Source organism: Sceloporus occidentalis, unplaced genomic scaffold (genome assembly GCF_023333645.1).
Source record: "Sceloporus occidentalis isolate IW3139 unplaced genomic scaffold, rSceOcc1.0.p SCAF_43, whole genome shotgun sequence".
Taxonomy (NCBI): Eukaryota; Metazoa; Chordata; class Lepidosauria; order Squamata; family Phrynosomatidae; genus Sceloporus; species Sceloporus occidentalis.
In genome coordinates, this window is record NW_028317023.1 from 2,367,237 (window position 1) to 2,394,620 (window position 27,384).

At 37.6% G+C, this 27,384-nt stretch overlaps 1 protein-coding gene across 1 annotated transcript; it reads right to left on the minus strand.

Moving 5' to 3' along the window:
- Positions 1-10,124: 10,124 nt before the first annotated feature.
- Positions 10,125-26,878, minus strand: AIPL1 (AIP like 1 HSP90 co-chaperone). Its single transcript, XM_089490317.1, has 6 exons — positions 26,783-26,878; positions 23,904-24,083; positions 13,581-13,769; positions 13,188-13,364; positions 12,040-12,181; positions 10,125-10,342 (listed from the first exon to the last, which is right to left on the minus strand). The coding sequence occupies exons 1-6, from the start codon at positions 26,876-26,878 to the stop codon at positions 10,125-10,127; spliced, it is 1,002 nt and encodes a 333-aa protein (XP_089346443.1).
- Positions 26,879-27,384: the final 506 nt, after the last annotated feature.

A 27,384-nucleotide genomic window follows, 5' to 3' on the forward strand; every position in this document is an offset into this window, starting at 1 on the left:
GAACGGCAAAACCACTTAACGTGAAAGGAAGGATACTAAATGACCTTGATTTACAGACTATTCTGTCTACTCTGTCATCTCTTTATTTGGTCACTTAGAAGTTATTATAGAGCTGGCAGAGTTCCGAGAATAAGTCTGGGAAGTTATCCAACTGCTGTAAACAACCTCACTTTTGGTAAAGTGGTTTTTGCCTTTTCTCTGGCACATGCCGTGGCGATACAGTTGTTTCTGGCTTACGTGAACTATGCCTGAGAACACTTATTGCTGTGCGACTCTGACTAAATTGAGTCTGAGGCATTGAATCGACCCCATTGTTACTCACTGAAAAGTCGAATAATGTACACACAGAGCAAAACTCCAGCAGAAGCTGCAAGCGTGATCAATACCAATATCTACCCCGAAATGGTAAAAGGCAGCTAAAATTGGAAAGCTTTATTGGTCACCGTAGCATAAGAACATCAATCAATGTCAAGTATTGTTTTAAAGGCTTGATACAGTACGTGCCATACAAAATGCATACCTGTTAACGTGCTCCTCAAGTCTAGTCCTCATAGGGCCCATGCAACTTGGCTCTCCCAAATAGAACTGTTCCCTTTAGAACTTTCGAGATATATTCACTAGTATGGAAGTATTTGACATTTCATGAGAGGCCATATGTTAACTGCAGAAAGGGGGACTTGTCAAGGAACAACCCTGATCTCATAGCTTTACCGTGCTCCTGTAGCTGTTGGTGAGTAACATATCACTAAGGATGGCCCTGTCATTTTTATTATGTATGTGATGCACATCTTTACCGTCACCTTTTAAGCGACAGAACACACAGTTCTCTGTAGTACTGTTGGAGCTTAGTGAGGTTTCCATAGAGCTCATGTTTACTTTAGAGACAACGGATAATCTGATGGTCTACAGAACTTTCCAGGTCAGCTAAATCTCGGTAATAATAAACCTCTGCAGTGTAATGGAGTATAGCTGTATTGTTTTTTTTCCACACATCTACAGATGCATTGAAATACAGTCTAAATATATATCCTTGTCAGATAATATTTTACAGCTGGTGAAAATGCCTCCCTAGGGGAGTTGTTATTTCCCTGATAGCCTCTGTTCTTCTTGGAAGACGCCTAACCTTTCAGATGAAATCTATCACGTACAAATTATTTACTGTGCATGAGCTCCCACCTCATCCTTCCCACCCTGTGAAAATGTAACTTAATATATTTTACGTCTGTGCAGTAGCAGCATGTAGAATAAAATCACTTAGTTCTCTGTTAAACCCCCACGAGTCTCAGCCACTAACTGATGCTGCGCTGATTCTGATGTGGGGCAGGACGTGTGTTGCCAATCCTTGGCGCAAAAAGAAGACTGGATGGGCCTTATGGTTCTTATCTGCCCTCACTTTCTATGTAAGTCACATTGCAACTTAACTGCTAGGAAGAAGATATTGATGCAATAATATGAGAGATGATGTAAATCTAAAAAAATAAGAAGATGGATTACTCTAGTAAAAAAAATGGACAGGTTGCTTTAATATGACACCTGAGTGGTATTGCCCCCCACCCCCCGGATGTTCAAAGAGACCCACTGGAGCAGCAGCATGAGATGGAGAAGCAGTAGGCTGTTTAGAGTATGTTAACTAGACATAGAGGCAGAAAAAACACCTGGTAATCAGCAAAAAAGCCTTTGTTTAATTCTGGACACCCCTCTGTCAGAGTAGTTTGGTCTACTTCACTCTTGTTGCTGGTTCTTCAAATACACAGAGTGCCTGCCTGGACAGCTTGCAGGCTCCAGACAGAAGGTCGGTTTATTTTAACCCCTTCGCGACCTTTGCCGGTTCAGGACCGTCATAACAAGAAGGTCACTAAATGACCTTTGACGGTCCTGAACCGTCAAAAAATTAAATAAGCTTAGAAAGTGATCAAGGATCACTTTCTTCGCTTAAACGGCCTTGCTGCAATGCCTCGATGTCGAGGCATTCAGCAAGGCCGAGATCGGCATCGGGGGCCATGTCTGGCCCCTCCCCGGGGCGTCAACAGCCGCCATACATTGTATGGCGGCGGACGCCCGTTTTAAAAGCGTTTAGGAGGCGATCAACGATCGCCTCCTAAACTTAAATGGTGTCGCTGGAATGCCTCGATCAGGAGGCATCCAGCGACACCAAACACTTACCTCTGGGTGGGCTGTGACCGCTCCGGAGAGCGGTCACAGCCGCCGCTGCCGGTGATCTTCGCCATCAAGCAAGATGGCGGCGGCCCGGGAAATAAAACAATAAAGACGAAAAAGTTCGCTAGAGGGTCTCCAGACCCTCTAGAGAACTGGCTCCACTTGCTGGTTGAATACAGGTACTGCATTCAACCATGCAAGTAAAATATTCAAAAAAAATAAAAATAAATAAAAAATGGAAAAAAAATTAAAAAAAAATGTGCTAACATTTAAAAATAATTATGCAGTGATGTCACTAGATGAACCATCCAGTACCAGCAAAATGTGTAAAAAAAAAATATAAAAAAAGTATTAAAAAAATAAAATAAAATTAAAAAATAAAGTTTATTATCAAATACCCAAGGGGTGTCTAATATATAAAAAAAATGGCTGATGGGGTAAATTGGAGTGGCCTAGCTCAAAGATAGGGCATAGGTACAGACTGACCAAAATGGAGAAAAAAAGCGCACTTCCCAAATGTGGCATTTTAAATCTGAAACAACCCGACAAACCCATGCATGTCGGGTATCACTGCACTCAGGAGATGTTCCTGAACACACATTGGCGTGTTGTTTGACAGTGGCATATACCAGGACCTGTATATCTATAACTAAAGTACAATTTGTGTGAAAAAAAAATTACTATTACAAAGTTTGACAAAGTGTAGTTCTATAATTGGTGCATGGAAAGGGTTAAAATAACAGCATTTGGAATACCCTGGGGTGTCTAGTTTTCAAAAATATATGGTTTGAATGGGTTAAATTGAGTTAACCGGCTTCAAAGATATTCCAAAGAGGAGAGGGAGGCACAATGACCAAATGACCACCTGAATTACGCATGCCCCAAAAGTAGCCTTTTACCAGCCAAACAATCTGACAAACCCATGCATGTGGGGTATCGCTGTACTCAGGAGATGTTGCTGAACACATATTGGGGTGTTGTTTGACAGTGACATATACCAGCACCTGTATATCTATAACTAAAGTACAATTTGTGTGGAAAAAAAAATAAAAAAAATTACTATTACAAAGTTTGACAAAGTGTAGTTGTATAATTGGTGCATGGAAAGGGTTAAAATAACAGCATTTGGAATACCCTGGGGTGTCTAGTTTTCAAAAATATATGGTTTGAATGGGTTAAATTGAGTTAACCGGCTTCAAAGATGTTCCAAAGAGGAGATGGAGGCAGACTGACCAGATTTGTTAAAAAAGATTTGGAAATCATAAAACGCTGCTTGTACTTATTGCCCTATAACTTACAAAAAACAGCAAAAAAACATAAAAACATTGGGTATTTCTAAACTCAGGACAAGTAGTAGAATCTATTTAGCTAGTTTTTTTACTTGCTTTTTTAGGTGAGTAAAAGATTTTTCAAATAAAAGTCATAAAATTTGGGTTTTTTTCATTTTTTCACCATGTTTTTTTATTTTTTTTATAGTAAATAAGATGATACGATCAAAATAATGGTATCTGAAGAAAGCCCATCTTGTCCTGAAAAAAACAATATATAACTTATGTGGGTACACTAAATGGGTGAGGAGAAAATTACAGCTGAACACAAGCACCACAAAAGTGTCAAAACAGCCTCGGTCCCACAGGGTACAAAACGAAAAATGAGCCCGGTCCTTAAGGGGTTAAACATGTATTGCAGCTAGGGTTAGTTTATACTCATGGTAGTTGGCTGAACATCATGACAAATGTAATAACAGCACTTTGAGTTACCACAACTGCTGGAAAACTACCAAGTGTCCTATTTTGGTTCCAAGCCTTTATGTCCCTTTTTTACTCCCCTTTTTTTTGTAATACTTCAGAATGCTACACTACACAACACAACACAACATAAACTTTACTTGACTGAAACTTCCATGATGTTGAGCCAGCAATAGTAGGAATAGTTGCTGAGTGGAGGGGGGGGGCTACAATATGTCTACAGTACAAACACTAACTTTTGTTGATTGCATCTACAATAATATTCAGTAGACGTATTGCTGGCTGAACTTCATGGGAATTAGTTATAGAGTGGGGTTGTTGTGGCCTACACTACACGCTAACTGCAGCTCCCATGGTATACAGTCAGCCATTAATGGACGGCCTATTAGCTACTACTGGTTGGTTAATCTTTCTTATTAATGAGTAGCTAACATTTGTCTCCCACCAGGAAACCCCTCTCATGAGCCAACAAAGCTAGGCAATGGGGAGGAGGTAAAAAGGTATTGAGGTGGTTGAGGGGTATATTGAGGAGGATATTTTGCCCCCCCTCCTCTGCAAAAAGAATCCTGTGAATGCCCATGCTCAGAACTCCTAAGAGAGCTTAGGCTATCTGCAATGAAACAGCAGCCAGCATCGCTTAATAAAACTAGTTTGTTACGGTGGCAAGGATATATGCAGGTACTGCAAGCATTCTGCCTGCCACTGTGCATCCTGTTTAATGAATCTTGTGTTATCACTGATCCAACTCATTAAGTCCTTGGAGGTCTGGCATCTTTCAACCCAGAGAGCTTTTCAAAGCAAATTGCTCAATAATATTATTGTCTCAAAACATCCAGGTAACACCATGCTGAATGCATACTATACTGCCCAGCACACACATATGCCAACATGATCTGGATTGACTTTCCATATTGGGAGCACAAAATGCAATAACGCCTTTATTACCCTGAGATATTCAAGTTCATATATGCAGAAATGGAAGTGAAGCAAGTAAAATGCTTCAGGTAATGACTCTTCAAATCCGAGGTCCCTAGGGGCAACTGCCCAACGAGCTCCCCTGCTTTCACTGTTAGCTTCTGATGTACTAGGATTAAGTGAGTAAACATTTCCAAGAATTTCTGAAAATTATGATTTTTGCTGCACCATATAAACATTCCTCATTATTTACACATTCATTTGTTTACATGATGGAATATGACACAACGATATTGGTCATCTTGCTGACTTTGTTTTGTATCATCCTACAATATCCTACATATACACTAATTAAAGGTTTCAGATATAAAATATTAAAAATAACAGAAGTACAATTCTGCGTATGAAATTCTGCTTTGGTTTTACCGCCCTCTACTGGTCGCAATTGTTCAACATCGTTCTATGAGCAAAAATATACCAAATAAATATTTAAGGCAGAAAAGGCAATGTTTTATTGATAAGCTCAGAGGTTAGCAATTATGAACACTGCTCCTATAACTCACCAAGGTAACTATCATTCCATCATAAATTGTGGCATTAATGCCCCCCTTTGATATATGACTCACCTATCAGGCATGTGAATGATTAGACTTCTCTGCTTGTCAATGAAATGCTGGAACAGGATTTTATGGCATTTGAGTGTAAATAGAATTTACAGTGTTTATTTTTGTAATAGATCTGCCTGATTAATATTTAAAAAGTGCCAAGTTCAAACATATATGAATCAATAATAGCAAAGGTGACATTCATATGGATTTTGTAGTTGGCTTGTGCCTTTGATGCCGGCAAACAATCGGGAACACTGTTTTTCCATCAAAAAATAATTATATGAAACAAAACTGTATGTTTGTTCTCAGTGCATATTTAAACAGCGCTTGCTTAAAATCTTATTAACCTAGCTGTTTCAAAGGGTTACCTTATGGAAATTCTGTGGGAATCGGCTCTGGGTTCCGGTGAAAATGAAACAATAGTGTAGTGTTATCTAATTATATTCGTCTGAATAAGGGTGGATTGCATCCTGCATTGTAGCTACCGAGAAAAAAAAAATAAAAAATACCTAAGCACCATTGAAAGTACACTATAGTAAAACTGTAATTTTGTTTGAAAATAATGATTAAAATGCTGCTTATTGTAGTCCATCTTCAGGGAGGCCTCTGCTTAGCTCAGTTAATTACTTAAATACTTGGGAACTCCTTAAAGTGCACACTTTTTTCTTCCATGTATTGGCGCTGCTCATTCCATACCAGCACCCCTGTTCCACAATGATTTGTGTTGCCAAGAAGCACTGTCCCTCCTAAACAGGGAGACTTCGGAGATATGTTCCCCTGGTGGTCGGCTTATTTTGAAGTGGATATGCCAATTCCAGTGCTGGCCTCATTTAACTAACTGGCTACACAAAAAGGGGAAAGTTGCAATTATTGATTGATTCCATATCAATACTGGTGATGTGTTAATTTTCCTCCTCTCACCCAGTCTTAACTAGAATGTGTCTTGCATAATTGGGGAAAGCTCTCTTAATTATTTTATATATATATACTTTTGATGATGACTGCACCCAACTCACACCACCTACAGTCAACCTTTTTTTTTAAATGGATCACTTTCACTTGTAAGGGTATATGCATTCCAATATGGTGAATAATGTATATGCTGAATCAAAAACACCCGTACCACTAAAAAATCTGATCAAATGGGCATTGTTAGCATTAAAACTTATCCCTAGAGCTCTCCTTCCCCTGCTCCCCAGGCTATAACAGTCATGAAGGGTCAATGAGTGGATAGTGCTAAACACCAGTCTCCATGTGAAGATGTGAAGAAAAAAATGATCCAGGGGAAGTCCAGAGAGTTACTGGGGACATCATGCAGGCCTTACTCTTCACATTAATGTAAGAATCCTATTATTACATTAATGTCAATAAGGCTAACTTGAAAAGTACAGAAGAAAAATGGACCATCTTTAAAATACTTTTGGAAGAGGCAACAGATAAGTACATACCTTGAGAGAAACAAATACAGAAGAAAGTAAGCCAATGTGGTTTAACATAGGAATCATTTCTAATATACAAAGAAAATAAAAAAAAGAAATAAAAAAATCAGGTTAGCTAAAATGGAGACTGAAAAAAAATTAATGAAGAGAAAGCAAAGCAAATCCCAAAACATTTTTCAAGTATATGAATAGCAAACGTAGGAAAACAGAAAATGTAGGACAACTGAAAACCAAAGGAGGCACACTGGTTACAGTAGAAAAGATGAAAGCAGAGGTGCTCAATTCATTGTTCGCTTACAGTTTATTCCCCCAAGGAATCAGTGTCAGGCATTGCACAAATATAGGAGACCATATCATCTTCTAGACAGGCCAAATTACAAGAGCGATTAAATACTTTGAAGGTTAATAAAGTTCTGGACCAGATGCGATTCACCCTCAGGTACTTGGGGAACTTAGCTCAGTAATCATCAAACCTTTATATTTCATTTTTAAGGATTCCATTTTCACTGTAAATGTGCCATTGTATTGGAGATTAGCAAATGTAATGCGGCGGTCCCGTTCAGAGTCAGAAAAACTATCAACTGGTAAGCCTAACACCCATAGTGAAAAAACTGTTTGAAGGAATGTTAAGAAATGTAATGCAGGACTTTGTTTCAGGTAACAATATTATTACACATAGTCAACATGGAGTTCTGGGTAATAGGTCAGGTCAAACTAACTGACTGGATTTCTGTAAAAGTATCAATATAGACCAAGGTAATGCAGTGGATATACCTAGATTTTGCAAAGGCTTTTCATACCGTGCCAAACAATGAGTTATTGAGTAAACTATGAGATTGGAAAAAATATTTGTACTTGGATACGAAGCTGGCATGAAAGCCAAATTACAGAGGGTGGTTGTAAATGGCACATTTTCCAGCTAGACAAAGATCTTAAGTGGAGTGCCTCAGTGTCCAGTCTTTTAATGTTTTTATCAGTGACTTAGAAGAAGGTGCTGGAAGCAATGTCTAAATTTTTGCAGATGGCACAAAATTATGTATAGAGTCTGTAGAGGCAATTGCGTCTGAGCAGGATGTAATTTCTCTGCAAAGGGATTTAGACAAAATGGGAGTATGGGTGGTTAACTGTGTTTAATAAAGATAAATGTAAAATGATGCACTTGGGTAAGAAAACAAAAATGCTAATTAAACCTTAAATGGTTGTATGTTGAGTAAATCCTCTATGGAAAAGGATTTCGGTGTTCTTGTTTGACAACACTGTGCAGCTGTGCACAATATCAGGCAGCTGCTGCTAAGGCATAATTTTGCCTCTTTATAAGCCATTGATAAGACCACATCTACAATATGCAGTGCAGTTGTGGGGTACTTTTCATAGAAAGGGTACAAAAATGATTAAAGAAATGGAAAATTTTTAGCTATGAAGAAAGGCTATCCGAATTGGGATTGTTTTCTCTCGAGAAAAGACACCTTCAAGAGTATATGATAAACCTTTATAAGTTATGTTTAAGGTCAATAGAAAGATCTTTTTGGAGACCTATTTATAAATTGTACCTTTCTGAAACATAGAGGGTTTTTTTTATTGTTAGGGTGGTTAAATTGTGGAATAGACAGCTATCTGAAGTCAATTTGGCCAATTAAATCAATACCTTCAAAAAAAGATTATCACAAGTTAAAGTAGATAAGGTAATTTTAGTCGAGGGTGAGGCAGACTGTTGACTGCTCAAGCTTTTTTCCCTTTCAAATGACATTATTGTGGGGATTTTTCTTTTGCCTTATTCTGGATCAACTAATATGGGTTCGGGGAATGGTTTAACTTGATTGTCTATTTGTCTTTTTTCAACCCTATTAACTATGTAGCTATATGTAACTTTGTCTATGCTGTCAGTCAAGGCGTAAACAGTAGTCTATTTAAATACCTTATAAAATCAATTAATACATTTGTAAACAAATCTATACAGAATAATACCTAGCAATTTTTTCAGAAGGTAAAGCACACAGCCTGGCATCTATTACATAGAAGAAAAATCTTAACAGTACTCCTGTTGCACTCAATGGGAGTTGGGCTTTAAATTAAATCAATAGGAGTAGCAGCACCCAATGACATATATATTATCTGAAAAGTGATGTTTTGTTAGTATACATGCAACTGAGCATGTGCAAGAAGATTACAAACTCATGTTTCCCTGTTTCAGTAGAGGTAGCTGGAGGAGGAAGAAAATGACACAAAAGTGTCATTTTCTAAGTTCAACTAAACTATGCACAGCTGCCCCCTCTACTGCCACTGTCCTCACGGTGGAGGATTGGAGTATGACATCCTATCCCAATGCTTAATACAGTCTAGGTAGGCTATGCTGGCTCGGAACAGCCTTTATAGCGTAAACGTTCCGGTTGGGAAAATCAGAGATCTCCCTTTTAACCAGCCTGTTGAGCAGCAGCTCAATGGGGGGCTGATCCTTCCAGGTTTTGCAGTGGGGGGACTGCTGTCTCCCTGGACTTGCCAGACGGCCTAAGTGAGAATAAGCTGCTCCAATTTGTATGCAGTATCCATTCATAATGGAATTATGCTGTACCAAGAACAGCCCATGATCAGTGTACATAAAACCTTCCATGCTGTGAACACAGATGGTTTTATGCTTTATATGAGAATTTCCTTATGTTCCTCACCACAAAGGGTGTGTAATATAAAGAAATTGAAGGACTTTTCTAGAATATCTAGCTTTATATTGCGTTCTAACTGCATTTTGGTCTCTTGTTTCCATCTCCACAAATTACAAATGCTGATAAGACTTTTACTTGCTGGCTTACCTTCTGTCCAAACAATTCTTTCACCCCCTTATGGGAGGTACACATGCTATCAGTAAGGAATATTTGTCTAGATGTTTCTATAGATGTCCTGCCATAAATTGTGATTGGCTTCTTCCTGATGTAGAAGGACAAGGGATATTAGCAACAGTACTAATAATGTAGTCTTTTCAAGCAACCACCTTTATCCTAATACAGAAATAAAACAGGAAAATTATAGGTCTGTTTTATAGACAGATATTAGATATTTTCTTTCAACAATTCTTTGGTGAAAAACTGCCTTACAAACTTTATGGTTACTGGTATCTTAATTCTAAAGTTATTATGTAAACAATAAAAGTGGTTTCAAATGTATCTTCCCTGTGTATTCATAATGTAGAATATTCATTATTCACACATGGTTCATACTAATTTTTGAAGAACATCACTGATTGATGTCCGTGAATGAAAAAGTCCTCATTTCTGATCACCGCTAGAGAATAGGTTTTTATATTTTAGCTTTTCCTCTTCTGCTTTGTCTTGCATTCTGGTCTCCAGCATCCTGATTTCTTTTTTTACCAGTCGACTCATAGTTTGATCCAAATCCATGACTTTTGCAAAATCATTCTTTGCTTCTTTCTCATTCCAAACTTCTGCATTGGCTTTTCCTCGTAAGAAATATGCCTTCACCAAACCTGAGAAGAAAGGTCACAGAAGAGATGAATGCCAAATAAATAATCATTAGTAATTTCAAAACAGAAAATTGACTCTAAATTACAATTTGTAAAAAATAGCAGTCCAGGGACACCAATGGACCATTTTTGATCATCTATATTAGCCGGACAGTAACTTCCAAGGGCCTAGAAAGGCAGTTTCCTCAGGCGCCGAATGGGAAGGGACGCCCGGCTGCAATGCCCCTGCACCCTCTTCAGCTTCCAGAATTGGATGGTGTGGTATAAACATAGCCTCCTTTAGTTTAGGTAACATAATGCCTAGTATCAAAACAATGTATTTACCAGTACTAGCAAGTCATCATGTATAAAATCTTTATGGAGAGAACATAAATGGTTACTATTTATAAGTGTCAATATTAGAGCACACCTTGGCATATCAAAATGTTTCAGTGGATCTCATGAACAAGCTTTTATTTACTCAAGAAGGTATTTGTGAAATATTGGTACTTCAATTGGAGTATTTTTTCTGGAATAGAGTCCTTGTGTTTAAACGTAGTGTTAATCTCGCAGCTCACACATGGAAAAAATTGTTAAATATGGATGACGCAATATAATGAAAAGACAACATTCCACCCCAAACAGACATCAGGAACGTGAAAAGGGAAATGGTATGAGGAAGTACTACATAAACTGGTATGGTTAACACTATCACAGCAGAATGTGCAATAGAAATATGAAGCTACGGAGAACACGGGGAAAATGTGCACGGTGTTCTGAATCCAAGTAATGCAGAAAAGCAAACAGTCCGAGTGCTTGACCTTTGAAGGGAATTTACAGGAGAACATACAGAATGTTTTCCATCTGCAGCCGTCTCGCATCTCTTCCTGCCTCTATAATCTTTACACTGGCTAGCATCCAAGAACAGTGATACCTAATTGACAACAGTGATGTTTAGCACTCACTGTTTTCTTCCCAACACATGTTATTTTTCTTCTGCCGTACACACCACAATATAATGATAATGTTTACTTGTTTTCAATTCCCACATGTGGTCAATTTTAACACAAGGGGAGAAATAGTCGCCTTAAATCTGTTAAAATAGATTTGTCTGGGTCATGTCTCCATGCTAAAATTAACTTTGATGTGTCTCATATGATTTTTTAGTATGGAATCTAGGTATTAATATTCCCAAATATGACCAAGAAGCATAGCGGGATTTACCAGAAAGCCTCCCAAACAATATATAGACTGTATATACTCAAAACTATCTACAATACTGTAAATTAGTTTTAAAGATTGTATATATATATGTTAACTATGTCTGCTGTCCCAGTATTTGGATTTTCAGCTGGCACACTGATAAACAGACCCTGAAGTGTTTGTGTGGCGGCTTTAGCTACAAGTGACATGAGTGCACCAATGAAATTAAGTTATGCGGTGCATGTTTTGTCGAATCTTTCTGGATCTTTGGCTTTGCCTTCTAATTTGATTTTAATGCCATCTAATGATGATTTTTAGAAGCAAGCTGAAAAACTATGCAGGTGTAAGTCCAGAGATGCCCATAAGGCAGGGCATAAGAAAAAAAACATGGTAGGACATAGTGGGAGCATGCTGAGCCAGTCAAGGCTAGGTCCAACTCCTTCCCCACAAGAAATACTACTATGTGGAAAGAACATGAAATGCCACATCTGACAACGAGGCCAGATCCACTCCAATACCTGGATGGTGCTGGATGAGATCAGTGGTGTGTTCCAATACCTCATAATATTCCTCCATTCGCAGCAAGCACTGGCAGTAGTTCAGAATTAAAGTGTTTATCATCTTCTCTAGTTTCATCCAAGGTACTTCCCAAGGCTTTTCCTACGCAAAAATATTATAGAGGTTCATGTGTGGCAATAAATCAGATTTTTACTTATGGCAGCCAGTTATGGGGCACAAAGCATTCTGCACTAAATTAATATTAATGTGACTACCTGTCATAGCAGTGCTTTTTCAAGAACAGAATGTCTTAAGCTGCTCGCACTTATCAATTATGCCAATTAAGAAGCCATAATAGAATATCACTTATTCATTTGTTTAAAGGTGAATTTTTTAAATGTATATATATATATATATATATATATATATATTATTGAGAGCTAAAATTATTCCATTGTAGTGGGATGTGACATGAGTCTTTATTCAAAGTTAACATCACTTTAGATTCTGCGTCAGTTAAGTGGTACACCATTATGTAGAAAGATAATGCCAGCGCTCAATATAAACAAAAGAACAACGCATAGTATAGTATATCTCTTAAAGTACTTAAATCAAAGAACGTTTCAAAAACTGACACTTCATCTGTAGGACCTAGGCTCTACAAATGCAGAAAAAAAAACCAGTGTCAATTAGATATGTTTATCGCTGGTACTTATCTGCAGTGCTACTTTATCCCTGGGAGCCAGCGGATATATTATCAATTAGCTATGAACTCTGTACCAGAGCTGTGCTTTGAAATGCGTTATTCTTTCTGTTTCCCTAACATACCTTAACTCGGTTTGCAAAGTAAAAGCTGCAAGGCTTTATTGTATTTTGGTAAATTGCACAATTTTTAAACCCAAAACAACAATTTTGTCAATGTGTGCATATGTGAACTGATGTGTGATCTATCTTAATCAACACTAGGTCTGGGAAGTTTGGTGGTGGAGGCAAAGGTGTCACCCAGACAATACATGCTGACAAGCAAAGGTAATACTGATCCTTAAGAAATATTTCCCAGCACAAAACATGGAGAAATAATAATTGGCATAGGCTGGGACCTTGGGGCATTCTACGACTCAAGAATATGTGTTAGTAGGGGTAAGGACAAGCTGGCTGTATAATGTACCTTTGTCTGGATATTTTTCAGACAGATGACAGCTTCTCTGTATTTGTTGGTTGCATCTTCATAGCGTCCAAGCTTGAACAGCCGATTACCTTCCCCATGTAGCACAGGAACAGCCTTTAACTTTTCATCATCGCTCAGAGCCCATGTCTCTCTTTTGTACATACTGGGTGATTCAACCTGTTAGCAATAGAGTGGGATATGAAGATTATGTTTCTGTACTTGTGTAATGAGACGAGTTGCTGTACATTTAAGTGCTATGGACACCTGGGTTATAAATTCTGTAGGGTACATTTCCCATAATTGAAAAAGTATAAGTGTATGTGATATGCTTTATATAAATCAATACAGCGGTTTGCCGTTTTGGAGTTAAAATAGCCTACATGTGTATCTTACCTTTAATAGTTCAATCACAAATATGAGAGGCTGAGGTTCTTTTTGAAGTTCATCTAGGTCTTCGTAGCCTAAGGTATGATAAGCAAACATATTTGCCAGACCACAGGTGTGCATGTGCCAGTCTGTTGGGTCTTTTCCTTCTGCAATGCGTCGCAAGCTCTTGGACACAAGTGGGTATAAGCCAGTGTGCTAATAAGAATATGCAAAAAAAAGTGTCAAAAATGAAAGTTACTGGAGAGAAACCTTCTACATTTTAGATTCATATTATTAAAAACAGTTAAAGACTACATATCTTAAAGACCACAAAACATATTGTTTTTTCAACACATTGGACAAACCAAATTGCAAGCAGATGAGCACATGAAACAATATTTTGCTGTACGTATTTTATACTGTGTCTGCTGTGATTTAAACATTTGCCACAAAAAATTATCATTATGTTTAGAAACTGGCTATGGGCAAACTCACAAGTCTAACAAATATGAGACAGAGAGACAGATAAGAAACAATTATTGGACCTAAGTGGAAACAGAAATCGTTTATCTATTTCTGCTATTACATTCCTTTTAAACATGCGTTGCTCTTATAGTCTCTCAGTGATTACTGGTGGTTGAAGAATGTGGATGCCTGACTACTATTTGATCTCACATGAATATCTTATCAGATACTCAAGAGTTCTTCAAACCTGGAGTTGTGCAGAGATCATTCCAGAGTTGCTAACTGTTATTAAATGTAGATGATTATCAGCTATATGATTTCAAAACTTTGGACATTAAATACAGGGAATTCATCCTTAACACTGGGGAATGGTCTGCATCTTGCACCCAGATACTTTCAATGTCAAATCTATAGAGAAATGTAATTGGGACTAATTCTTGCAGCCACCCTGTCTAAACCAGTTCATAGAGTCATGTGGGACCCCAAATATTAGTACCAATAATAGCCTAAATTCTATTTTAAACCTCCAAAAGTCCAACATTCCATTGTTCTTTATGTACATGAAACCAAACATGACATTTTCAAGCAAATACTATTTGTACATTTTCTTCAAACACTGTTTGCAGCAGAAAATGAGTGCATTTTGGATATTATTGATGTATAAGAACCACAAAATTAGAAAATCATTCTGGAAGTGGCTGTCACTGACATTGCTTTTAGCTGCTATCAGAAAAGCTATAGTAAATTAATGTGTTAAAACATAGAATTTTGAAATGGGTTCAATATACGTTTTTTCCACTGATCTCTAGCATCATTTTTACAGAAATCACAAGCAATGCAATACGCGAATTAAACAAGATGCAAATATCTGCAGTAAATGTCAATGTGTCTCTGAAGGCGATGATATGAATAACTTGCACCACTAGACAAGCATAATTAAACTCCCCATCAAAGTCAACTGCTTTTAGAAGCACTTACAAAGGAAAATAATAGTAAAGGCTGATTGTGGAGCAAAATACAAGAACTAATTCTTGTAATAAGAAAGCCATAAGCGTCACTTAGTGAAGCATAACAAAGGAAAGGTGTAATTATTACAGCCTACAAACAAAAGTGCAATTTTCAAAAGGAATCAAGAATTGTATGTACCTGCCCAAGGTGTAGTATAACGGTTGAAACGCAGATGATATTGACAATACCGTAATATAGATTTGGTAATGAAACAATTAGGCAGTACCAGAATGCGCAATAAAATAAGGTATCAATTCCATTCTTTTAAAGTGTGGCCTATGATATACTTATCTTCATAAACACATTTTTGGCCCCAGTTCCTATATTGTCAATACAAAGAAAGTCACTTTCCCTATGATTAAATGTATGTACTGCAGGAGAAAAGTCATCTGGAAATATACCGAAACAGGGCAGAGGAAAAAGTTATGGCCAGGTGGCTCCAGAATGCACATGTGAACATAAACCCCTCTCGGCACCTGCAATGAGCAGTTTGTTCAGGTTCTGGACTCTATCACAGAAATGGTTAAAGCAACTTGTCTACTCCGTGCAATAAATTAAGCAGTGATCATACCATCTTAAAGGGGTACCCCAACAATTTTTTTGTGGTAGTATAGCTGTGTAGACAGTAGGGTACCTAGTGCTGTGTACTTAGTAGGCAAGTATAGGTGACACAGTAGCTTACTTGTCCTCTCCCAGTCAGACTGTGGACCACATGAGGCAGAGACATCCTCCGATGACATAAGACGGCCCTTGGGTGAAGCTACATATGACTCAAAATAAGGTGACACTTTTCTGCCTCTTCAGCAATATGAGGCTTCGTATGGGACGTTCCACACCATTTGCAACTTTCATTCTCAAGCAGTAAGTACAGAAGAGAGCTCCAGAGTATAATGGGTATGTGAGTATTTGTGCCAAACATCAAGATAATTAAAAATAATGATTTTGAGTGACTTAACGTGCAGTATTACATACAAACGTAATACTTTTTTTAAAAAAAAAAGGTGATTGGGGTTCCCTTTGTTAGTAGGATGTTGGATAAATAACTGTTTGGCCAATGTTTCCCTAACTTCAATGATATTTTTTTTAAGCATTTTTTTATTCTATGTCACAGGATCACCATATTTATCTCTATCTATATTACTAAGTGGGATAGGTCCCAGCCACAATTCATATGCCACCAAATCATCCACAGAAGAAACATCTACAAGCTATAAACTGTTGGCTTTCTAGAATTCTAGACCCACTAGTAACAAGAGTTCAAGAATTCTAGACCCACTAGGCACAAGATAGAGATTTATTGATAGTGTTATCAGACTCATTAACTTTTCTTGTTAATTGATAGAGCATTCACTTGTGTAATTTATCAAATTAATGATAGTCATTAGCCCCTGCAAAAGAGTTTTGGATATTTAATAAAGCTTCTTCCTCTTACTGGTGTACATTCTTTTACTACTAATGAAACAAGGAGATTGGTTTATTGGATTCTATCAATCTTTCATACTCAATAATATTTTAATAGATTTAAAATGTATTTTATATGAAAATATTACTTCTTACTTACTTCTATAACATTTAATATAGAGGTGCAACAGTAACGCATGTAAAGTTTATTTGAGATTATCAACCTTATCAATGATGTCTAGCCAAATTACTTCAATATTGAGATCACAATGATATGGTAAATATCATAAAATACTTTTGTATATGGTCACATTTATGTCTTAGTGTTAGGGATGGACAAAGTTTCTGGTACCTAAGGAGCATTTACTTAAATGTTCTCCAAAAAGACCATTTGATGCCTACCCCTGCCTAGGAGTTTATTCATTCAAGTGGAAGTTTGCATAGTTGTGTATTCAACTAACCACCCTCTACATGTATTATGTAGGTCCAGACGGAGCAATAGCCATAACGTGATGACCACCTGCCTAATATTGTGTAGGTCCTCCTTTTGCCGCCAAACCATGAACTCCACTGGCCTCTGAAAGTGTGCTGTAGTATCTGGCACCAAGATGTTAGCAAGAACTAAGGGTTGTGAAGACCAGTGTAGAGAAGTGATTATAGGATAGGAATATACTTTCCTTGCTCTTGTTGGTTCCAAACGAAGGAAACAAATAAGAAGAAAACTATGATGGTGTAGTAGTTAACGCAGATGATCTTGTGGTGGATATACTTATGCACTCACAGTGTGTATAGATCAGGGGTTCTCAAACTGCGGCCCTCCAGCTGCTGCAGGACTACATCTCCCATAATGCTCCTTCAGCTAAGGGGCTGGCTGAGGAGTATGGGAGATGTAGTCCTGCAGCAGGTGGAGGGCCGCAGTTTGAGAACCCCTGGTATAGATCGATCAAGCTTTGTATAAATCAACACCTCGGGGTCCGAAAACCGGGCATATGTAGGAGGAAACACAAACATACAGGAAACACAATGGTGTAGTACCGTTGGCGTGTCCCAACACACAACGGTACTACACTATTGTGTTTCCTGTATGTTTGTTACCAAGATGTTAGCAGCAGATCATTTAAGTCCTTTTAAGTTGCAAGGTGGGGCCCATTTGGAAGCATCCTGGTGCCATGTGTTCTCTAGGTAAGCGACGCACCCGACCATAAATGTGATGGAAAAGAAAACATTATTCATCAGAGCAGGCCAGCCTCTTCCGTTGCTCCAGTTCTTATGCTCACTTGCCCATTGTAGTCACTTTTGGCAGTGGACAGGCGGTCAGAATGCCTGACAGGTTTGCAGCTACACAGGCCCGTATGCAACAAACTGCGATGCACTGTGTGTTCTGACAAATTTCTATCAGGACCAGCATTAACTTTTTCAGCAATTTTTTTTGAGCTACAGTAGTTCATCTGTTGGATTTGATGACACAGCCCAGCCTTCGCCCCAGTGTGCACCAATGAGCCTTGGCCATTTTTCCTGCTTCTAACACATCAACTTTGAGGACGAAATGTTCACTTGCTGCCTAATATACCCCACCAGTTGAAATGATAATAAGATTATCAGTGTTTTTCACTTCACCTGTCAGTGGTCATATTGTTATGGCTGATGGTGTATTTCTTAAAACTATGGGTCCCTATATGGGCCCCACTCATCTTCTCACAGGGTAGGTCAACATAATGCATCGTGAGGTTAGGGTTGAAAACCCAATTCTCCTTCAAATACCTCCTTTAGTAAAAACCAGCCTAGTCTAAGAATAGATAAGGAATATTTAAGGTGTAAGTAATAAGCACATTTAATGGTACAAACATTAAATCAGGAATTTTCGTTACAGAATGATCTTACGGTTGTTTCTACAAGCAATACCTAACAATACCAAAGTGTAGAATTAGCTTATGTAGAACTCATTCTTTAACATGAGATTATTGTGACTCTTGTGTCAAACATTGTTGTGATTGTATCAGTTATTAATATAAATTATTGTAATTAGTAATTGTGTGCGACTCTTAATATTCTATACAAAATGCAAATGGGAGAGTGCTAATAACATATTATCTCATGTAATAAAAGCCATCTTTCATAAGTCAGAATTCCAGTAGCCAGTCTCTGGATACTATATATTAGCTGAATAATGTGTGAGAGAAAGAATACCATAGTGAATTATTGTAAGCACCAGGCAGTAGCTTCAAGACTTAACATTTATTATCTCCTTCTGAGGAGCACAAATAAATTTAGTAACACATGGAGAATGATTTACGTTAACAAATGGGCAATGAGTTTCCCTATAAAAAATAAATGAGTCAACGTAAAACTTCTAAACAGTGCTATTACCCGACCTTGAATGTTTCTTTCGTCGATTGTGTATAAAATGTTGGACAATAAATGCTGTGTAAAATAAAGATTATAACAAAGGTGAAAGTCAGCTTCCACCAGTGTGCTAGATTTAAGGTTTAACAAGGCCATATACCTACAAAATAAACCTTTGATCAAAATGGATTTTTATGGGGAGGAATAATCTTGCATATCCGATCAAAGAGGATGTCTCTAAAGGGCAGAGTCTTGTTTTTTTTTAGGGAAGATGCTTAAACTGAATAGAGACTGTTTGGTTCACGAGGCAATTCTGAGTTTTGTTTTACTTCTCAACATGTTTATGCCAGCTCAAGCCAGTTCCGCAGTTATAATTCTGCTCCAAATGATACACTACAAGGACTAAAGAAGGGTTTTAATGCATGAAGTAACCATGTCAGAGATGAAAAAACCATCAGAGATATAGCTATTTCAAAAGCTCCAGGGAAACATAAACTCATTTCGGATGTCAATGTATTATTCATTGAGACTTGTATGGTTTCTGAGATTCTAGCGCATGTGAGCTCCATTTTCTCGGAGGCTCCGGCTGATCCTTTTGCACCTGCACAATTTGCAGCCTGCAGGTTGCCAGCAGAGGGTATGGCAAACGCAACCATATGTTCTGCATCTGATCTTCACAATCATTCAAGGACTACTGCAATCCTCTTTTGGAAACCATAAGCCTGCGGTTGAATAAATATTGAAAATGGCCTCAAATCAGATTGTCAACAGAACCTGATCATACACAAGATTCAGCTAAAAAGGGGTTATATATAATATATAATATATTTTCCATTCACAGAAAAAAGTCTTAAAGACTTTAGAAGATTCCAAAGATTAGGAATTTGTCAATAGCCAACCTATCAAAGCTAAATGGCTTGTAGTTTCAATTAAGTATAACTTTCTTGTTTGCTATGGAAAATACTAATGAAGCATTTTTCTACAAAGATATAAACCTGTTATATAAATAAGAAGTTTTTTTTAACGGTGTCTGCATGATCTTGTTACATTTAAAATACAACTAGTGAGGAGGTTTAAGTTAATGCTAAAAGAATTGATGTCTTAGAATGATATGTAAATGGTGAACTTTAAAAGCCTTTTATTTCTACCACTCTGCATTGTAGATTTATTACGGACTAACACTGAACCTTTACCGAATGAAAAAATTCTGTAGGAAAAAAAAGTCCCTGGTAACAATTAAAATAAAGGATAAATACCACAGTCATACTATTATAGTACATTAATGCCTCTACTTATATGGGCGGATTACTGTAAAATATGTCTGACATTATTAGAGGAACTCACCTCTACAAGGCAGATCACACTCATATTATAAAAGAATATTAGGATCATTTAAAATTAGATTTTTTTCACCCATTCCCTGAAAATATCCAGATTATATCATGTTCTGTTGGCAGATTAGCAGTAGTAGAAGATAACCCTTCAGACTCATAGAGGCTCATCACTCACTGGATAACTGTGTAACTCTTGTAGCATCAAAGATTGGCTTGCTAAGAAAAGTCCTCTTTTCTTACCTCAAAGGGTCCTCTCCCTCTAGTCCAGGGGCGTCCAACATGCGGCCCGCGGGCCAAATGCGGCCCGCGTGAGATTGGCAGCCAGGATCACAAGAGCCCTGCTGCTTACTTGTGGGAGGGTCTATTCTCTGCTCCAGCTGCTTCCTCTGTGGGGAGAACGAGTGAGGCCGCGCCCCCTGCTGAAGTCTGTGAGCGGCATCGAGAGCTGTAGTGCAGGTAAGGGGGTGGGGTAGGTTGTGTGAATGAGTATCAATATAAAACGGAAAAGGAACACCTTCACGAGTGGGTGAGTCTTAAAAATATATAAAAAATAATGTACAATACCCTACAGATCTTGCTGCTCCCGTAGATAAAACACTCCTCATAAGTGTTACAACAAACGGTATATAGACAAAAGTCGGAGCGCATAGATATGTGGGAAAAAATAGAACAAATATAGTGTAATAAGTTCGAACAAAAAAACAAAAATTAAGATATTTGTTGCACTCACAAGTGTACTTGAAAGTGATAGCTGACAGATCTGACAGATTGATTCTTGAATTTCTCCTGAGGAAGCCGAAACAAAAATCGGCGAAACGCGTTGAGAAACTTTATAATTATCGAATTTGGACTTTACAAGGACTTGCTGATTACCCTTTTACCTTTGTGAAGGACACTGCTTTTACGCATAACCCATATGTTATGCCCATCTGTTTAAGTTCCAAGACAGAAAAGAGTCTGGACTTTTTGACGAGCTATCACTTTCAAGTACACTTGTGAGTGCAACAAATATCTTAATTTTTGTTTTTTTGTTCGAACTTATTACACTATATTTGTTCTATTTTTTCCCACATATCTATGCGCCCCGACTTTTGTCTATATACCGTGTGTGAATGAGTATGTCTGATTGAGGGAATGAATCTGTGAATGAATGAATTTGTGTGTGTGTGATAGCATGGATGTGTAAGTGTTGGAACCTAGGCATGATGGGACTGTGATTGCTAATAGCAATCACAGTCCCATCATGCCTAGGTTCCAGTATTTACTGGTTGCCTGGGTATAAAAAGAGTGTGTTTGCTGTTAGCAATCACACTCCTAGCATGCCAAGTCAGCCAGTACATGCTGAAACCTGGCTAGCTGCCCCCCTTGTGTATTGATGCTGCCAGCAGTATGGGGTCTGCACTTACAGCCACCCTGTACCAGCATGTATTGGCTGACTTGGGATGATAGGAGTGTGATTGCTAACAGCTAACAGCAATCACAGTCCTAGGTTCCAGCATTCACTGGTTGCCTGGGTATAAAAAGAGTGTGTTTGCTGTTAGCAATCACCCTCCTATCATGCCAAATCATATTGTTGATTTTTTTTTGTCCAGTTGTGGTGTGTTACTTTTAATAAAAGTGTGGTTACACACTAAAATTGGACAAAAAATACCATGCCCAGCCAACCAGTACTTGCTGTAATCTGGGTATGCCTGAGATTGCGGTTAACAATGAAAATATATAAATTTTTTTTACAATTTTGGTGTGTAACTTACTTTTATTAAAATGTGTGGGGGGGTCACTTTCAGTTTCGGTTAAGTGAACCCTGAATTTTCATTAAAATAAATAGAACTATTTTATTTTTACTTTTCCAGAATCCTGAATTTGTAGGCCCAGAAATCCCAGAAATCAGTGAGAGGAAAAGTAAAGGTTTTGTGTCATTTACTTTATTTTAATCTGCATATTTTATTAAAGGCCATATTTTCTCTCAGTGAAAAATGAGTGTGGCCCTCGCACGTATACAATTCTGATGAAGTGGCCCACTGCAGAAAAAACTTGGACACCCCTGCTCTAGTTAATGTGACAACCAGCTGCTACACTCTGATAACCAAAGTACTAAGGGGAAATCCTAAACCCAAAGTCAAAAATCAGGCCAAAGAATGAGATTAGACAAGGTAAATAAAAAAGATGAGTTTAGGGAAGGGAAAGATAAAATGAGGGTAACGGACAAGCTAAGGTCGGGTAATAAAGCCCAAAAATCACCAAAACAGGTTCACTACATGGGCAAGGAAGACTTTCTACAATGAGTCCCTTGGAATGACTGCCCAGGGATGTCTGGCTACAGCATGAGTGACTCATGAAAGAGTAGGAAAATGCCAGAGCACAAGTGAGAGCCGGCAAAAAACAGGCTTGGGGACCAAGTGAGACTGACAGCCTATGATCAAAATAATCCAGCAAGTTAGGAGAACAATGCTTTCTCTCTGCATAATTACAATACATGGCTGCCCAGTTCTGCAGCTCCAATGTGCTCCCAGCTTGCTAAAAGGAACTTACAACTAGTACCCAGTTCTGTTATGAAATTACCTCAATTCCAAACTAAGTCACTTATTAGATATAATGCAGGTAGTTAATTTTAGCAGTACAATGTGCTCCGAAAATCTCAAGAGAGAGAGAGAGAGATGATTTTTCCATGAGTAAAGTACGTCACACCGCATCATTGTATTTAAACTGTGTACGTCTGAGAGACATATACAGCCTAAACACTGGTAAATAAGCTCCAGACACCCAGTATCTGTACTTGGTAGCCTGGAGCTCAATGCTGCAGGGTCATGCAGCGCCTGTAACTCCGCCTACTTTAGGCCCCACCCCTTTTTTCTGGGACACCTGGAGCAAAAGTTAACAAGTATGAACATATTATGTCACATTCCAGTACTCTGGTTCTCTCAGACCTGTAGAGACCACAAGCGTGAAGAAGAGTAGGGATCTTGCTTGTCCATTTCTTAGGGCAGTTGGGCCTTGCAAAAATTATTCTTGTCACCTGGCCCAAAACCTGGATGACATTAAAGAAAATCAGCGTTGCTCCAGTAAGTCCCATCACTGACTTCCTAGAGACTCAGCAACTGAGATAGCACCACCTTTGAAAAGTAATTCTATTAAGAAGAGTTTGTACCTTGGTCAAAACTTCCCTTGCAAATTAAGAACTAGGTTTTATCTATTCTGATTTGCTGCACTTTTTCAGTCCTCTTTAAAGAATCATGATTTTTGAAGCTATTTCATTATAATCGTACCTTCCACATTTCAAAATGAAATTCATATAATATATGAAAAAGTGTTATAAATATGCATTAGAAATATTAAAATACTATACCAAAGGCTGTTCTTTTATATAAATTTTACATGTGGAGTCACACCTTTAACCCAATAAGTTGAAGAGCAACTTAAAGGTATCCATGGCTTCATCACCTGTTTTCAAGCAGGGATTTTTCATGATTAAGAAATAGGATAGACAATATAGAGAAAGTCCACTTAATTGCAACCAAGTGTAAAACACAACGCATAAATGCTTGTAAAAATTAGGCTAAAAAGACTAACAATCAGTTAAAATAATGATCATAACTGGCTCTTGATGTCTTCCATTGCCTGCCAATGGAAAGTTACTTTTGAAGGCTTAAATGGCAAACAGCCTAGGCAAATTCACTGGGACAAGTTCTGCCATCAATTAAAGAGGCATGCATGTGCTTTGGGGGGCAGTTAAGCCCCCCAAATGGATGATCTTTCTGTTCTTTACGTCAACCCTCAAAATTTTAAGTATAACACTTACTGTGACATCACACCAAAATTCCGCCACTTCCCCAATCCTCATAGATGTGAGCAGGATCTCCCAAACCTCAAGCTTAAACATATTTCCAATGATGATTTCCATCGGGATTCCAACTTTCTTGCTGTCATCAAGAACAGTTCCTTCATCGTCACACTTTATTGTACGAAAATGAAAGGTAACCTAAATCAAATAAGACAACTATGAAATCGCTAATTTAATACAATGTAAGCTCTCACATTTATCATCATCTAATGATATCAGAGCATCCCAGTTTTCTCGACGATATATTATTGTTAATGCAATTTAGAATATCCTTACCTTCTGATAATTAATGGTTTCCATAAGGAGCATTATTATAACCATTTGGCTGCCACCAAGTCCCTACATTCAAATAAGGGTTAATATTTGAAGCAGAGCAACTTCATTTATAAACTTCCCAGGTATGAATATATTGGCAGAGGACAGGGAATGCTTGAGGATTACAAATGGACCGGTTCATATCTATTATGGGACTCAGGTAAAAAATTAGAAGACCCATGGTTCTAATAGCGTGTCCATCATGACAAATATAACCCAGATATGTTGCTCTAAAGGGAAACGCACAATGGTTGTATTGCTTTTTATTGTAAGCCACAGCTAGGAACACCAAAGTGTTCTGACAGGTGAGGATTGTTTCCCGTATCTCGCTATCTGGTGCACGGTAATGATTAAGGTCCTGCGGTGATTTACTGTACTTCTAAGTGCATGTGGCATTTGTAAGATTATACAGTTGGGAACCATAATCCTAGCATCCAATGTTCTGCTCCTGGCAATTACTCTTGCTCTACAGCGGAATCATTTTATATTTCTTATCTGTGTCTTTGGGAACATTCTGCCAGATTATTTTAGCTCTTTGGGTCTGATAAGAAAAGCTCTTTATTTCAGCAAGTCTCATAAACCGTTACATTTATGGAATCAGTTAATTATGTCTTTATATGTGTTGGTTTTATTTTAATATCCTATATATCAAAGTTTAGTCCTTTGAACAAATAGCAATTTGTTCCAATTATTGCATATGAAATCTAAATGGTATATGGCAGACGCGATTCCAGAATATAGACACATATTGTATGTGTATATACATAAAAAAAAAAAGGAATTCCCTTCACACTCCTATAGGAGTGCTCCCAGCTTGCCAAAAGGCACATACAACTAGTACATATAGTAGTATATATATATATATATATATATATATATATATATATATATATATATATATATATATACTAGTACCTATATATCTTATTTGTATTGAGAAATGGACATACCTATACCAGCTGTGTACCGGAACATACTAAAACAATATACTAATGCACAGTCATGGTAGTTTAAAATGTTCCTCCATCTCGTTATTGCCAAATTTTGTAAATTGTAGCTTCAATGCTATTCTGTGGATTTAATTAGTCTTATTACGAAACAAGAAACACAGCTATCCTACCATCTGCTGTGATGCCTAATCCTGCAGCTGCATACAGGATTACTAAAACCGATCATGGGGTGTGTAATACACACAGAAAGATAGTTAAACGGACAGATGATTTTTTTGCTACTTAGGTTCAAATTGATTAGATTCTAAAAGTAAACTACTGGATTATTTTAAATAATATTTAAAAATATAGGAATCTCACAAGTAATAATCAATCCGTCCACATACTGATTTATTTTTATTTTTTGTATGTATTTTTCATGCTGTTGAGCAACATATATAAAGGGCAACTCTATGGAATGAAAGGGAATCCTTTATCAACCCCACAGCTTGTAGCTTAACTCAACCTATGGCTTGTATTTCTTAGTTTATCAATATTTGCTGTTGATTTGGAGATATTTAGTTTATAACGTAACTTTCTGAAAGCTATGATTGGTTAGGTAACTATACGTCAAGAACATGTAGGTTGTAGAAATCACCATCTGGATCCTATCAACAGGAAAAAAAAGGTGTTTTTGTGTTTTGCATTAGCAGCATATTTAAATTATATGCAACTTGGTGCTATGTGGCAATTTTTAATAGAATTATATATACGGTATAAACGACCATTCAACATTTTGGGGTCGTTTAGCTGTCTTCATGGAAAACACGGTAATTCCTAGCTATGCTAACATAATTGCAAAAGGGTTTTCTAATGATCGATTAGCCTTTTCAGCTTAAGCTTGGACTCCCTAACACAGCGTGCCATTGGAACACAGGACTGATGGTTGCTGACAAAGGGCCTCTGTACGCCTATGAAGATATTCCATTAACTAGTCATTAATTGTATTAATTAATAATAGTCATAACAAGTCTGTGCTGTATTTCTTATCCAGTTGATGATGTTTTAATGGGCTAGTTTTCTTTTCTTTCAAAGCAGCAGTTGACTAGATACACAGACAGACAGACAAAGGCAGATATAGATAGATAGATAGATAGATAGATAGATGGATAGGTGACAGAATTTTCACGATGTAGAGACTCTGACCCTAATTAATCTTGTCTTTGATTTGGGATAGCCCTATGCTTATCCCATGTATGTTCCCTCACTGTATTTGCCTCTACCACTCCTGATGGGTGGCTGTTCCATAATTAAAATAAAACATCCTTGCATTACATCTAAACCACTGACACTCCAGTCTTAGACTATGGCCTTGTGTTGTAACATAGATAGACAGATAGATGGATAGACAAACAGCCCAGTATAAAGAAAACAAGTGAAATAATTACAAAGAATAGCTCCCAGGAATATTATACTCGTACCGTGCTATTCTTAACGTTAGAGGAAGATTATATTTTAGTACAATGCATTATTTATGTCTTGATTAATCTTGCAATCACACTTGTTTTGATGTTGTAGCTACGTAAAACCAACCTTAGATCCACTGATAAATTGAGGCATGTCACCTGTTCCTCCATGACAAATTTTCTTCCTCACACCCTCCACGTTCAAGAGGATAGCTTCTTCCATTGTACGTGGTGTATGCCTTTCTGTGTCTGAGTGACTATGGATTTCAGATGGAGGATTAACCTTTATATAGAGTTTAAGGAAGGATTTACTCAACAGCATTGAAAGCATAAGAACTGTGGATTTAAACATCTTAGGGAATAGTCTTCCTTAGTCAGGAATCTTTATGTAATCAATATTTCAATACAGTTTTTGTAAATTCTTTATTAATATATTTCAAGCCTCACATAACGCAAGAACGATTGTATACAAGGATTCAAAGGGAGTATTACAGTTTCAACAGATATATCACATTTAATTCAATAGTCACTTTGCTAGTAGTTCCCATACTACAGGAGAAAAAAAGAGGGGGGGGTCTCTAAATTCAGCAACTTCCACAGTCCTCATAGCTGTGAGCAGATCTCCCAAACCTATAAGCTCACGGTGACCATATAATACCTCCAGGAACAGGCTCATTTTACACCTACATAACACGACCTGAAACAAAGACCAAACAATTAACAGAAAAC

What these genes read in the sequence shown, in the direction of transcription:
- AIPL1 (XM_089490317.1), bottom strand. Translation starts at nt 26,878, where the DNA reads ATGGAAGAAGCTATCCTCTTGAACGTGGAGGGTGTGAGGAAGAAAATT. An exon ending in AATTTATCAGTGGATCTAAG is followed by an intron (nt 24,084 to 26,782) that starts GTTGGTTTTACG and finishes TATTTGATTTAG; the next exon opens with GTTACCTTTCATTTTCGTAC. An exon ending in TTGTGATTGAACTATTAAAG is followed by an intron (nt 13,365 to 13,580) that starts GTAAGATACACA and finishes TATTGCTAACAG; the next exon opens with GTTGAATCACCCAGTATGTA.